The sequence below is a fragment of the Eutrigla gurnardus genome, assembly GCF_963514095.1.
Source record: "Eutrigla gurnardus genome assembly, chromosome: 6".
In the NCBI taxonomy this organism is placed as follows: Eukaryota; Metazoa; Chordata; class Actinopteri; order Perciformes; family Triglidae; genus Eutrigla; species Eutrigla gurnardus.
Window position 1 is genome coordinate 8,359,745 of NC_139920.1, and position 16,640 is coordinate 8,376,384.

Consider the following 16,640-nt stretch of genomic DNA (forward strand, 5'->3'; position numbering starts at 1 on the left):
GGAAGACAAAGAGAGAGAGAGAGAGGCAGGGAACAGGTGAGTATGTGTGCAGCGGACAATGTGGGCAAGCTGCGAGTTCAAAGACGGCCGCGTGTTTCTGTCCTGTTTATCCGTGCGCACCCGCGTGCTTGTAAGTATGTCTGCGTTTGCGTGCTTGAGCATGCGGATGTCTACTCATTCCTGAGGTCAAACGCTCACTCACAAATGAAATCTAGCAACGTGAGTGCCCGGAAGCCTCAGCTGGGCTCGCACGGCAGCTGATCTTGCAAGCCTCAGTGGAGCTGTCTCAACGAGGCAGGATAGCGAGCGCCAAGCCTGGCGGGGGAGGAAGAGGAGGGGAGGAGGATAAAGGGAGGGGGGGGCGGTCACCTCACGTGAACTGCTGCCAAAAAGCGGGCTTCTGTCGCCGGGAAGAGAAGCCCCATGCTGGCACACTGCATCAGCTGAGAAACTAGAAAGCAGCATTGTGAGGTCAGCGGCGGCGCTGGGACGAGATAATGAGAGAACACAGAAATGGCGAAGAGGACCCATAAACTATGCCGGAAAAAAAACTACTTAATGTTTTATGAAACTGCTCCCGCAACTCAAAACAGTAACAAACATGATGAGATTTCACCATGTGACCAATTACAGGCAAAATGATGACATAGCAGAAAAAAAACCCGGCTCAGATCTCATTCATACAAGAAGAGACTTAAGACAGTTTAAACAGAAAAGATGGAGGTTTTTATAGTGTTTCTTCAATCCGACTAATTTGCAGGTTTGCGACCAAAGCGACAGAAAAAAAAAAGGGTCTTGGAAGTCAAATCCACAGCCTCACACTGACACACATAGAGCATTTCTCTTATAAAGGCAGCTATGATGGATCATCCATGGCTTTTGTGTTGTATAATCTAGTCTTTTGCAGTCGTACATGATAATCCACTGTAGGTGGTATAGTGATGCATGGGATTTAGACAAGTTGCCATGTCACCAGACTGCCTCATATGATGCCCCCCCTGCCCCTGGGTGGTCGCTGACCTCCTTCCAGCAGCATTATGCCATTCTGTCTCATTGTGATTGCTGCAACATACACATACACTCACTCACTCACTCACACACACACACACACACACACACACACACACACACACACACACACACACACACACACACACACACACACACACACACACACAGGAAGTACAGCGCAGTACAACAAAGAGGCAACACTTAGCTGCTGTGTCCTCTGATAGTGAAATAGGCTCCTACGTGGCGGATTTAGAAACATATAAATGCACAAACAGAAATGTATTTACTTTACTGTACGTAACTGAATTTAGTAGTTAAATGTTTTTTTTATTTAAAGGCACAGTGTGTCAGCTTTAGTGACATCTAGTGGTGAGGTTGCAGACTGCAACCAACTGAATACTCCACTCACCCCTCCCTTTCCAAGCGTGTCTGAGAACTACGGTGGCCTTCAGGTAAGAAAATGAGAATGGCGCTCTCTAGAGTCAGCGTTCGGTTTATCCGTTCTGAGCGACAGAAGAAATGTGGCGGTGCAACATGGCGGACTCATTGACGAGCCGCTAATGAAAACAAAACGATCCTCGCGTTCAGGTGTACACTACACTAATGAAAACATAGTTATTAATATTATATTCCATTTCTACCAATAGATTCTGATAGAATATAAATCCTACACACTGGACGTGTCTCTGAAGGGGTCTTAGTCATCCAGGTCACCATGGTAACCTTAGACAGCTTTATCGTAGCCAGCTGGACTTGATTTAGACATTTCTCCTCTCTTCCAAGCGGCTTCTTCCCTTCTAACTGACTGGGGGGAGTTTAGAGCCCGACCAATATAACGGCGACCGATATTATCAGCCGATATTTCGGCGGCCGATATTATCGGCCGATATTAGGCATTTTCCAAACTATCGGTATCGGCATTTATAATGGCCGATAAATTAATATTTTAAAAATAAAATAAAAACGGACAAAACACCCTTATAGAACTTAACAGAATTTGTCTCCAGTCTTGTTCGAAGTTATATTTATACCAAGTCTTTTAATACTGGTTACTTTGTGTTATGTACCTGTTGCACTTGTACTCTAACAATTAATAAAGCTCGGGAGACCAGGAAGTGTGGCTCAGGACTTGTGTATTCATATTCACATATAAACAGGAACAAGGGAGAGTTCTCGCGCGTTCACGTCACTTCCTACCTACACCATTGGAGGGCGCACTGCTCACTGAAGGGACAAGATTGGTTATCAATACACAACACTTTGTGTTTGGTTTTTGTTGTTATTGTGTTTTTGTTCAAAGGACTTTAAGTTTTATATCTTAAGTTTGTATTTTTATACATTTTATTAATCAGAACTTTCATATATTTTGATGTTCCTCTGTTCCGTTGTGACAATAAAATAAACAAGTTTATTTTTAAACTGCATTATCATATTTTAGTGAAGACTCATAAATAACTACAAATAACTAATGTTAGAGAAATCTGTTAATGTTTTGTTACGTGTTTCTGAAAAAAAAATATCAGCCGATATATCGGAATATCGGATTTTTAAATCAACAAACATTTGTATCGGTATCGGCCTTCAAAATCCTTTATTGGTCGGGCTCTACACTGGATTCCTAGTTGTCGGCTTGATTTGATTTAGTCTGATTTGGCAAAACAGCATTGAAAGAAATTCAACAGAAAGTGCCGTATCTGCTTACAGAGCCAAATAAAGTCACATTGTTTGAATGAATAGGTCAGTTAATTCAAAGTGCAGCAATGATCTGATTCCATGCTACATGTGTTTTGCAGAAAGCCTTCCTGTTTTTCGCCAGTTGAATGCTTTTAATGTGAAGCAGCTGCAGCAGGAAGTGTTAGCATTACTTCCGATACAGCTGTAGAGTGAACAGCGAGGCTGACACCAACGAGATCAAATTAACAACAGTAACGCTGGATGGCAAGCATGCAGCCTTCCTATGAATCCTTTATGCAAAGTTAGGCAACGTGAATACAGACTCTTAAAATAAAGAGAGCTCCTACAGAGGTAATTAAAGACTGCTAATATATTGACTGGCTATTTCTGGAGAAAATATGGATGACAAATAGGATCATAACTAGGGTCTTAATGAAAATCTCAAAGTTGAGCTGAAATGAAAAATTCCTTGTTGACCCTTTGGACAACATCCACGGTCGTAATGTGCAGCAATTTATTAATATATGCTGGAAAAAAATACCAAAAAAATATATTTCTTTGAATTTTATATCAAAGTCCAATGTTTTATTCTTCCTGGAAAACAAAATATGACATGGCGTGCTTTCAACCAAACATATCAACACATCCATCCATCAATAGATCTTCAACTTGGACTCTGCACAGAGCTGGAGACGGTTGTGAGCCAATCTTTCCACCGATCAAATAAAATTCCCAAAGTTATGTTCCTTTCCTGTTTCACTTGGAAAAAACGTTACCATACGGAAGATAGATACTCTTGAAATGCCGTTCAAAGCTAAATTTAAAAACATTTAAAGATCCTTTTCACTATTTCAAAGTACTTTGAGCTGCATTTTCTGTCTGAAAATGTCTAGAAAAGTAAATGTACGATCACATTGTACCTGCATGTTAACAAGAGCTTTTTGTTTTTCTTCTCTGCATCCACGCCACACGACGATTAAGAATAAACATGAATCCGAAAGTGAACCATCGTGCACTAAATAGAAACAGTTAGCTATATTAAGGGAGATGGTGGGCCAAAGGCATTTGGAGACTGTGGAGGTGGAGTATGGTGGGGTAGCGGGGTTGTGGGGTGTGTTTTTTTTAAGCCTACAGAAAGGTTTTACTCTGACACACATCCCATTTGTTATGACATGTAGAGGCACATCTAAAAGCAAACTCCTAAGAGGTTGCTGAGGGCAACCTCAGTAATATGCAAATTAATTCCACCAGAGTATCTTAGACAATGCACAAAGCTGTCTAAACTGGAAGCTTATTAATACATAAAGTTATGATGTTCAGTTGCGCTGTAAAGAGGAAGCTCCACAAGAGCACACTGTGTGAACCTAAACTTTTTCCGACCCAATTACCTTAGCTGATCTGTTCCGACTGCTCTGGCCTGCGCTGTTGCTGGAGCAACACTGCCATTTGTGACTCTTCCAAGATTCCTCATGAACATTTCATTTGAGGTGTCTTATAAATTATGAGGCCTGCTCCAGCTGACACTATGAGGGAAAATGGCAAAGCCTGCCTTTTCTTCTCTGGCTCTTATCATAAAACAAAGGCTGGCTCAAACCAGGAGGAAAGGCTTTCCCGACAGCTCGGAGTCCTGCGTGGAGTACAGTATGCCCAAATGAATCTCCATGCTTATTTCCAATGACTCTCTCTCTCTACCGTCTGATAATAACATTACAAAAACATTTATGCCACTGCTCAAAAACCTCACTGAAAAACCACATCAATATTGAGTGGATATTAAAATTCTTTCTTAATTCTGTACAGTGTGAATACTGAGATCGCAGGAAGGAATTCTCAACTTGTCATTTTGGTATTAAAGCCGAAATAAAAACAGATTCTCTGCGGCAGAATGAACTACACTGCATAAGTATCATCATCACTAATTGTAAATAATGCAGAGCATCTCATCCTTTCAATTATTCAGCTTTATGTCCTGGTTTTGGTTGACAGAAATGTAGCGATGACAAAATATTGTAAGTTCCTCTGATGCACAAATGCCAAGGCATCTGTACTGCAAGCCGAGTAGCTGTGTCTTATTAGATTTCCACAAACACAGTACACCTACGCACTACCTAAGTGGATTAAATATGACGGATGATGACATTTGGAGAAAAGGCTCTTTCAGATTACTCAAATCTAATCTGGAACTCTAAATCAGGACTAATCAGTTGCTTTGCAAAGAAGCTTCAATCATAGCAGGAATTTCTGGCTCGCAAGAAAAGCCCTTCTTTTATAGTGAATCATTTTCAGGTTTTTTTTTTACAGTTTGAGAAGTGCTCGCATTTGAGAATGGCTGCTTTTATGTGCCCTCTTTTTTTACCACGAAAAAAGGTCTTCTGACTGGTGTAATATGCTGGACTGAAGTTCTCATAAAAGAGCACGATGATGTTGCGTAACTACGTTAGGAGCTCACTTGAATCTGAAAACTGAAAAGTTTCCTTGTGACTTCACAGAGTGTAACGTTAATTCAATTCAATTAACCCCCTCTGGACCAAAGAAAACTTGCTATAGCAGTTTCAGATTAGAGGCTCATCAAAGACATTAGTGACACCAATAAAACCTTTACTGCTATAGGAATACAATGATCGCGTCCAGTAGCAGCCCCACTTTGATTAATCTTGTTAATTACTACCCTTAGGGTTTCAACAACTGCTCGCCCTCTTCCCCCTATAACCACCAAAAAAACCCAGTGTGCCATTAGATTCTTTGTAATTACAAAAGACTCATGCTCTGGGACTTATTATCCCACAGCCCTGGTTGTACAGTAAAGAACACGCCAGACGAAACTGACTTTTACTGTTGCTGTGATGGCTATATGTATATTATTCAGCGGGGGAGGACAGAGGCTCTGTGGATTTGCAGAGCAGCATGTGCCTGTACTTGAATCCACTTCTTAATGAGTCCCTGCAGTCACCTCAATCTTCGGCTCCTGCCCTCGTCTTTTTCCTGTCTCTCAGTGAATTCAGCTGTTGCCTTGTTTAACCACAGGATGACCCCCCCTCCTCTCTCCCTTCCTGCCTCCCCCCCTCCACGCTCCTCTCCAGTAGCAGCCAGCCGCTGTCAGCTGGGGACGTACACACTATCCCTAACTTGTTCTGGCTACCTCGGCTCACATATGACCCATTTCTCAACTCCTGTGTCCTTGTTTCGCTAGCCTTCGGCCACTCGGCCTTATAGTTGGCAAACAGTGGCAACTGTGTGCGTGGTATAGCAGTACACAGAGTTCAATCCAGGACTGCATCGCATACACATTCACCCAAAAAAATGAGGCCAACATGGCTTTGAGGGCCACTGCCCTGTAAAAATGACTACACTTTGCTTAAGCCAGCAGATCCATTTGACCTATGTCTAATGTGGACCAATTAAGGTCTTTACATCAGTGCGCACCAACGCGAAGCCGAATATCCCTTAATTCCAGTTAAATACATGTCCCTGTAGCTATAATACACCTACACATGCTATCATGGTGTGCTGTGTGATTATGTGCTGATATAAAGCCTGCTCCAGAGTCCTATTGAATGTATTGAGTGAGGTATCTAATGGGCATGGGAATTAATTCCAGGGCAAAGGGGATTAAAGGCTAGAAAAGAGACCGACAGAGGGATGGCACTCGCTGGCAGCGGAGGTTACAGAGGGCGGAAAAATAGAAATGAAATATAAATGCACAGAATCCTTCTCTTTTCAATCCTATTTTGCAAAATAAGTGTTGAAATTGGTATTTTGTTTAATCCTGTCAGTGTATATAAATCCTGGCAGTTATATATATTTTTTTCAACAGAGAACAAAATTAAATATCAAGTGCTTCAGACAAAAAAATGGAAGAGAAAGACTGTAAAAAAAAATGGCACTGGCCAATCAAACAAGATATAGAGTTTTATCAAAATGGGGATGTTTCATCTGTCCAAAGCATTTATCTCTCATTGTCATTATACCCCGACAGGAGTCGTGCCTTATCCTTTGATCACATTGATATAGTTTTGAGACTCTACCTTGAGGACGGCTTCCAGACTGGCAGATATGCAGGTGTGTCTACCCTTGGAAATCAACAGATACAAAGTACCAAGAGGCTTGTCTGTATCATAAACCCCTGCGCTGCACTTCACAGCCTCCAGGCATTTTCCAAAAACATTGTTCTTGTGATACAAAAAGTAACTTTGTGGGTCACTGGGTGGGCTAATCTAGGAAACCTTATGCCAGTTTAATTCTATTAACCCACATTGTTTTATTCCTAAATGTGGCACGGGGTTGCTTTTGTAGCACAACGAGTCATTATGAACACATTTCTCCTTTTAGTGTCACAACATGTCACAGTGAAAAGTGACTAATGGGCTCATCCTACCTGTACTCAAGGGTTCACAACTGCTTCTTTATGAAAAGATAGCTCGCTATTCTGGTTCATGAACACCACATGGTGAAGTGACTATGTTGTTGTGGACGATACAGCAGAAATGATCTTGTACTTTTGTCTGATAGACTACAGCTGGGTTGCGTTTCGCAAAACCAGATTATAAATTGTGCAGAACTCTGATGCATTTTTTAAAAACTAACTTAACTCTATTCAGTAAATGCAAGTTTAAACAAAAATTAAATAAAGTTTAATTATTACGATGGTTGTTTACCCAAATAACCTCTAATGTCTCCTCCTTTGAGAAAAACCTGTTGTGCCAAATTAATGGAGTGCTATGGTGATAAAAAAAACAGCACGGTGTGTAAAATAAAGTCTCTCTTCCTGTTCAGCTCGATAAACATTTCCCTGCTGAACTGGTATCTGGAGAGAAACGGCAACAGCATCATCACCCCCGCTGCAACACAGAGCCGATGCATGTCACAATGATATATGATACATGACAGGCACAAGGATGGTGGTCCTTTCATAATGTAGTGAAGAGAAACCAGAGCGGGAGGAGGCCGAGGAATCAATTAGTAACATATAACAAGCAGCCGGCCTTTATGAGAGAGCGAGGGCTTGTTCCACCAGAAAGATCGCCACAATGTCTATGGATATGATGAGCGCTGTGGTGTGAGTGGCGTCAGTGGGCGCATGCATGTTATCAACGTAGAAGAAAATGTGAAGATGTGTAAGAAACTGTATATGATCTGGTGGCTTTCTTTTCATGTGATTTGTTGTGTCATGTTAACTGCTTTAAGGAGCTACTTTGATAAGAATATTTGATCAAAGAGGTCATGCATCTCAAAAGACTTCCTGATCACATTTCATAGTAAATAAATACAAATGTATAATTAAAAATAGGATATACAGTGTCTAAATGTCTGGGCTCATTAAATATTTTATGTAGATGTTTTTATCACTAAGTTGATCACTTTTATTTTGTTGTCATTTCAATGGTAAAATTGGTTTTTAATACCTAAAAATGTTCTAAAAACATAATGAAACGTAATGTAGGAATTTTGCTTTAATTCCAAAATTCACTTGAGTAAATAAAAAAGTGCAATAAAGTTAATGTAATTAAATAGGATGCTGCTTTTTAGCCTTCCAACACGTAGCCCCTCACACCTAGCATCCAACAGAATGCTAGCCAGATGCTAAAACTAGCGAACGCTAATACGGCAGGTTTAAAAAATAAAAATAAAATAGAATCCTGCCCCATTTCCTTCCTACATTAATCATAAAACAAAACATTGGCCATTGGCGACGCTGCCTCTGCAGTATACAAGCTTTTTTTCACAGCAGACGTAGGAATAGCACTGCAGGTATTACTAATAACATTAATGATGTTCCCTTCTATTCAAATGTCCCAGTAAGTCCTGACAGTGGGACACAATCCCAGGACATTTAAACCAAAGAGGCCACTACTTTGCTCGGTCACTGCGACATCGTACGAAGTAGGGGGCCCAATCACCAGACGTCCTTGAGTTAGTTTCATGTTTTACACCTATGTGGCATGTCAAAAAGGTGACCGCTTACCACGTGTGTGTGAGATGAGCCTGTTTCTTACCAAAATATTCCTCGGATGGTGGGTTGTCCATGTCAAACAGCATCTTCTTGGTCAGACGCTCCAGCTCGTCCTCAGGGTGGGCCATGTGAGCGCTGCCCTGAGAACCGGGGGAGAGGAGCATAGTTGTCATTCACAAAGCCCAGCGAGGTAACGAGCTACATGTCAGCGATTGCTTGCGTTCTTTTCCGCTCCACTGATGAATGTCACACTGTGACAAACACTCCTTTAAATGCAGAGAAATATGTCCAGGTTAAACTTAAAGATTCACAAAAAACCTGACTTCAATAAATCAAGATGAAGCACTCTCTCAAGGTCAAACAAAACACATTCAGCGTAATTAAAATGCAGCGGATGGTCTTCGGTCTGCCTTCCCCTCTGAGATATCTGACCCTGGTTCAGGCCCCAGTGGTGTGCAGCCCAGAAGGTTGTGAATTTTCTTCTGTGCAACACAAGCATGTGGAAAAAAACGGTGACCCTGACTAATCCTTGTATTTGGGGAAAATAATGATAACGGAAGGAAAAGAGGAGGCAAACATTAGACGGATGCTACGTTTTAAGTCTGTGTACAATTGGGTGAAAGGTCAGGAGATAGTTATTCAGTCGTACTCTGAGCACAAAAGACTTCAGCTGGGAGCTGTGTTGTGGCCTAATCTGTAAGAGATTTCAGAAGGATGACATAACCCTCTGAAGATGCCACTTCCTTTCCTTGTGAGCCTACCGTCCCTTTCATTGTGCCGTCCCTGACATCTGCCCGCTGTGTGTTATGGGGCTGAGGTGTTGTGCCTGACATTTTCTGCCAATCATCCCATCCCCAGCCCCGGATTACCACACAATCCCGTTACAGGTGCGTGTCCTTTGCAGACATCCCAGAGGCCTAAACTTGACTGTTTTCGTGCCGTGCGACTGAGCTTTTTCAGAAACCAGTGACACTCTGATGACCTTCCCCAGATCTGGGGCCGGCTAGATCTTTACAGTAGATTTGATTTTCAATATTGTAACGCAGGCTGAGATCTGAGCTGACCTTTGAGGTGTTCCTAATTGTGACATCTGGGAGCTGGGTGAATGTGAGCGACCGGTTTGGTTTTGTACTCATTTATCCGTGGTTTACCGTGTCACATAAAGGCATCAGATTTGTCAATAGGAGATTGAGTGAAGAAATGTTTTGTATTCAGAATGAGAGAGTAATTACAGGTTGTGTCTTCTCTCATTATTGATGACTATATTCACATGCACGTAGTTTTCATTAATTTGACTCATCGAACGTGTCAGTCAGAACACAAATAAAGTTGGTGTAATTTTAATACATTAAAGGTTTAATGAAATAAAAATCACTTTCCATCACCGAAGGAGGTGTTAAGTGTCTGATGAAAGCATCGCAATATATATATTAGGGCTGTCAAAAGATTGATTTTTTTAATCGCGATTAATCGCATTGTGTCCATAGTTAACTCGCGATTAATCGCAAATTAATCGCATTTTTTTGGCACATTTTTTTTCTTCTAAATGTACATTAATGTATTTTGTTCATATTCTTAATACTTATAACAACATAAGGGCAAATTTACTTGATTTATGAAAATGTTTATTTAACACTTCAAATATCCCCTTACCAAAACATGGGATCAAAACAGGGTTATAAGAATATATCACAAACAATTAAAGTGAACATGTCACAGGAGATAGTGTAACAGGACATAAGTACAGTTAGGATATAAGTGCATTGGCTTGCAAGTGATATCTCAGACTGGACGTATTTCTATGGTAGCTCATTTCATACCCACAGTACGCGCAGATGACTTTGGTCTTATCGACTGAACCATCTGGCAGTCTTTTGAAGGTGAACAGCTTTTCACATAAGGTACGTGTCCACAGGCAGCGGCGTTTCCCCGCGTCCCATTCATTGTCTATGGGAAACGCCGTGCAATGCATTCTGGTAGCGTCGCGGCGAATGTCGAGAGACGGCGCGCGAGTTGGCCGCTCCTCATTTCCCTTGAAGTTGAATCTACTTTAGGCTAATCAGAGGCGCCGGGCTCGACTCGCCGCCTCGCGAACGCTCGCAAAAATGTGTTGTTTGAAGGAGAGCGCCTGTCAATCATCCTCTAGTGGCAGCCCGCCAAGCCTGCAATACTGGGAAGCGGCGCGTCCACACCCGTTTAAAATCGCCCCTGTGGACACGTACCTATATACAATGAACGGGACGCGGGGAAACACCGCTGCCTGTGGATGCGCACCTTCCCTCTGGATCAAGACTACAGGTGCCACCGACGGCCATAAATCATACAATGCGCGTTTTTTTTTTTTTTAATACCGAGCGTTAATCGCGCGTTAAAAAAATTAACGGCGTTAAGAGGATGTTGCGTTAACGCGTTATTAACGCGTTAACTTTGACAGCCCTAATATATATACACGTTTGCAGGATTACGAGCTGAGTATCTTTGGCAACGTTTCACACCAAAAATATAACAATACACACAATTCTGACAACGTCAAGCTCATGTGTCAACACAAATGCGGCCCCAAAAATCTCCAACACATTGTGTGAATAAACAGCAGTATGGATATTTTCGGATGCACTGAACTGTACACTCCTACACTTCCTGAGACCCTCCTTGCTGATTGGAAACACGTAACCATAGAAAATTTGATCACTAAAATTCTTAATTCATTGAGAAGATACTCAGTACTTTTTATTTATGTCCAATATTTAATTCCCACAGGAGTATACAATTCATAAAGGCTATTTATTTCCTAAATCAAGTGAAAACATGCTGTATCGTGATAAGTATTGTTATGGAGATATGAGGTGACCTATGTCGTGACAGAAGACTTATCACCCAGCAATATGCCAGCGTACTGTTTGTATACTCAACTGTAATTTTCCACTGGAAATAGTATGCAATTTGTGTACTCCTGGTTTCATATTAAGGTTTTGGACATTCTTAAAATATCTCATATACTGTTTTAGCACACAAAATAGCATGCAAGTATGGACTATTTGAACACCCTCCAAAACTCCAGATTTCTAAACTGTAATTCATTGTTTCCAAATGAACCAGGACTGAAATCTTCAGGAGTACCACTTTTAATGGTGGTAATGCAAATGTACAGTAGGTTTGGTGGGAGAACATGCAATGGTCTACTGAGTTTATTTCCAGAGCCAGTTGCTGAGTTCTGATTACTGTCCACTGTGCATCAAGGAGCGCCTAGAACTTTATGACGCATGCCTTTTGCCCAGCCCGGCTCAAGATGCAGCAGGCTGATAATGGAAGCCCAAACAGTAGGCCTCATTAACTCTGAGGGATCGACACATTGGACGTGCAAATCTTTCTGCCACGCCGGAGCGCTCTCTAGAGAGCAGCTGGGCCTGAGCTCTTGGATTCCTTGGCGCATGGGCCTCCTCAGCCACTCAACCTTAAACCGGCCAGGATCACATCATGGAGGATTAGGAGGAGATGAAAGGAACATTCCCTCAGTGGTTGGATATTCCTCTATTGTTGCCTCAAATTACATGGCCTTTTTTTAAATATCTAATACACAATAGTCCGTGGAGGTGTACGTGGAGGGGGTTGAATTCTAAAACAACTACCTGCACAAAAGAATAGATAATAAGTCCTGCGATATTCGTACACCTAAAATAAGTGCTCTTGTTGTCAACAATCTGCTCATTATGCCACTGTTGTTCCTTTGAGACAGTGAGGAGGACGATTTAACCCCGTTAATCTTAGCACCACATCAAAAGCACATTGGAGAGGGTAAGAAATGCTGCTATTACCAGAAACAGACTTTTGAGTTTAAGCTTCATTTATAGCTTATCCACTCTTTGACACCCTGCAGCAATTCACTGCCAGAGAGTTTAAAGCACCTTGTTAGGGAGTCTTTTGTGACAGCACGGAATAATTTTTCACTTGAATAAGAGAAAGAAATTGCTTCCCTGCGTGCTTTATGATTGCTTCGCAGTTCCTGTTCAGCTTTTCAGAGGCAACAATAGAAACCTTACAGCAGCTATACATGCTGCAGACATGATTCTTCAGTTACGTCTGGCTCAGTTCAGTAAATTGTTTGCCTACGCCCTCAGGACACTCAGGTTCAGTTTCATTGAATTAAGTGTTTAAATTCTTTGGCGACTGGGTTAACAGCTGCACATAGTTCCCCCAGAATATCAAGGCTTTCAGTTTCAGGTCATCTGCCATCTGCTTTTTAACGGCAGATAGCCTTTCAGTCGTAATACATGTGAAAGACATCCTGATGGACCATCATGTTATCCACTTGACAAACTGTCGTAAAATGCCGTGTCACTTAGAATCCAAAACAACAGTAAGATGTGTAAGCGATCACTGCTGTGTGCTACCTGATGCAGCGTGAGAGTGAAAGGTGAGCAGACAAAGCAGAGTCTGGGAGCTGATCACTGCCACATCTATGAATAAAGTTGTGTGTGCCACCCACTGTGGGATTGGCATTGTGTCAGAACTGATTAAGTGAGGAGTGGAGTGTGGAGGGGGGCTCAGTGCGTGATCTCACCTGATACCCTGACAGCATCGTGTCCCACTAAGAACCAAACCTCAGGCTCTGTCTTTCCTGCTCCTGCTGCAGTGATACAGAGTGAATGGGAGAGACAACTGTTTTGGGGCATCTTATTTACACGTCTGTTGGCGGAGGTGGAACAAAGAAGTGCACATGAACAGGAAGATGGAACCATGACCTGCTATGTTACAGAATATGGGCTTTTTTATGTTTAATATTTATTTAAACTGTGTAACTGATAGCTTGGTTAAACGGTTAATAAGCAACATCCCGGCTGAAAACTCTGAAACGACGCTGAAATGACAGTATCATGTATTTTTATTTAAGTACTCAGATCGGCAAGTACTGAAAAGTATGTGGTATTGGTTCATACATAATTTACAGATGTGTAGAATATATCATGACAAGTGTCCAACCTGGTGATTGCAACATTACTCCGAAACTGAAATTAATATGCAGTTTTATAACCTGTATATAACTGACCTTGCGTTTTAGCAACAAATATGCGCTCCATCTCTGTTAATTTGTCTTTTAACTTTCAGCAGTGGCAGTGTGTCTTGTTCTGGTCTGGTCTGTTTTTTTGTGTGATCACTTTGCACCTTTATTTGAGAAAATACCTGACCACATTTACAATATAATGCCATGCGTGAAGGGTTGCCAGAGGAAAATGAGACTTTCATCTGCAGCGGTCTGACAAACAGCGACCACTATTTATGCAGCAGCGCTAATAAGATCAGTTCTACTGCACAGCTCTGGGATCAGCTGGTCATCTTTCCTGTGATTGAGTCTGATGTGTTTGTGGAACAATGTGCCATAACAGAAGTTGTCTGGATGTTCCGCCAGACAAACATTGAGTTGAGTACAGTACAGTTAATGCCTTTCTACACCAATATTTGTGAGGCAAAAGAAACGTGCAAATAATATAATGTTATCCTATGTTTATATGTTATACACTACTTGTTGTAGTTTGGTATATTTATAATTTATTCTGTTGTATTATGTATATTGTGTAATATATATATATATATATATATATATATATATATATATATATATATGTATATATGTATATGTGTGTGTGTGTGATATGAGTAGAATTAAGTAGAACTAATGGAAAACAGTTTGGATATCATATCAAAGAAAATGGGAATCGGAGCTGAGAGGGACATAATAACAAGGAACCCAATTTGGAAGGAATTGGAATGGAAATTTTAGCACTCCTCTTGTCAAACATTCAGTAATACCTCGGATCAGTGTTGGAGGAGGCTGTGGCCTAGTGGGAGAACACACACACAATTTGTTGACAGTCCAAAACATAAATGAATTAAATTAAAATAAATGTTTAGCTATAGAATCACTTTTTGTTCAGAGTGTTACCAGAAAACATTACTACTGAGAGTCTAATTGCTAAGAAACTAATCCCAGTCCCTTGGCTGAGCCCCCCAAGGTAACACAATGGAGCGAGAAAGTTAAGGCTATTTACTGCATGGAAAACATAACTGCAAGTTGACAATTACAAACAGATGTACTCCGGACTAAATGGACTCCACTTTTAGAATGGTAACAACAGTATATTGGACACTGAGAATATGCCAAAACCCATGGACTGCCCCTGCAGACATTAATGTCTGTGTCGAGTCTCTGAACAGATGACTGAATTGTACAACCGCACTTAAGAAAAGGAAACCAGAAGAGAAAAAATGTGGACATATTGACTTTGAGAAACGTATTACAGGCGGCAGTGTGAGCCTTCCAGGACTGTAACATGTTCCAGTCAGTAGCAAGCCAAGGAGGTTGAGTGAGTCTCCTAGGAACTACAAATATGGCCTAAAATGTTAGTACTCAGTGGGAAAAAATGGGGAAAATGTACAATTGCATCAGTATGATAATAGTATGTTTTTCTTAAGGAAACGCATGCAAATTCAATTTGAACTTTTGAGGAATCATGAGCTGTATCCTCACATTTAGGCCAGTATTTTGTTGTTTTCTTTTTTTGCACAGTTCAAAAGCAACGTGTGAAGACAATGAGATTGAGAGCCTCTGCATAAACAGCACTACCCACTGAGCTGAGAGTGATAACCAGAAGGGGGAAAGTACAAGCGCTGTGCAGAGAGCCCACTGAAAGACAGCTGCTCAACAACACTAATCTGTGTCTCTAAACCTGCAGCCATCTATCAGCTGTGCATTTCTGCTATACGTCCTATAAATCCAACGTTCCACCTTGAACTGAAAGCGATTGTCTCACCTTTTACAATGGCTGAACATTTCCTGCACGATCAGCACAAACTAAAGAAAGACATAATCACTTGCAGACATATTTATCCGCAGATTAAATGCTGATGGACTTTGCAATACAAACTGCTCCTTAACGGCAGCTTTAACCAGGGCTTTTAAAAGACAAGCTTTACTCGGCTCTCAATCTGACATCCTGGCTTTTTTGTCTCCCTAAATCAGAATGGTATTATTTGTAATGGACACAGAGCCTCTGAAAGGGAAATGGCTTATTAAAATAATAGTAATAATAACAGCAAATGGACCATTGCATTAGTTAGTGTTCATGAGGGATTGAAACGTTATATTGGATTGGAATATCTAAAAAAAGCATTTGTTGCCGCAACACTAAACGAGTGATTATAGCAGCTTAGGCGACTCTGTTCTACCAAAACAATGAAAGGATTGCTGGATCAGTCACACTATCCTTCCAGTTACTGTGTGTTTGCGTGTGTGTTGGTGGGTGTTTTGAGGAGAGTGGGGGGGGGGGGGGGGGGCAGCATGTCGTGTGTCTGGAATCACACATATGGGTTAAACAACTAAAAGATGCATTTTTAAAAATGTGTGTATTAAGAGGATAGACTGTATAAAAGAGTGGACTTAATCATTGTGATGTCACCCATTGGTGTGGAGACTATGGTTTTGAAGCTGCAAATTTGACATTTTGTCTGTTGCCGTCTTGCATAGCAAACAGTGGTCATGTCCCTGAAATGCAGCTATTTTTATTTTTCGAAACATGCCAAACTTCAGACACCATTATTTTTTTTAAAGTATCTACGGGCATAATGCCTTAGGATAATGGTATACATAATGGTATAAAATACCTAACATAGGTAAATGTTGGTTGGTAGCACAAGAAATTGCTTTGGCGCGACCTGACGCGAATGAAGCGAATGGCGCGTCTGACGCGAATGAAGCGAATGGCGCGTCTGACGCGGCGCGAATGGCACGAATGGCGCGAATGGCGCGAATAAAGTTGAAAATATCAAACTTTTCAGGCGGCATCGCGCCGCGACATCCAATCAGCGACGAGTTCAAGCCGACAGACAGATGAGCTGAGATGGACGGGCTGCATTACCAAACCCGACCCGGGAAGACCGGACCCCGGCGCGACGGGGGCCGTACCGGCCTCACACCGTCAGGGCTGAGCCTCGATCAGAAGGACTCAGG

At 41.5% G+C, this 16,640-nt stretch overlaps 1 protein-coding gene across 6 annotated transcripts in view; it reads right to left on the bottom strand.

Annotated features, from left to right (window-relative positions):
- The window catches only part of lpp (LIM domain containing preferred translocation partner in lipoma), a 163,431-nt gene that overhangs the window by 31,121 nt on the left and 115,670 nt on the right, over positions 1-16,640 (bottom strand). For all 6 annotated transcript variants that reach the window (XM_084011284.1, XM_084011280.1, XM_084011279.1 and 3 more), the window contains one exon: positions 8,679-8,775. In XM_084011284.1, coding sequence (XP_083867410.1) covers positions 8,679-8,775 — 97 coding nt within the window. The remainder of the gene's footprint in view (positions 1-8,678; positions 8,776-16,640) is intronic.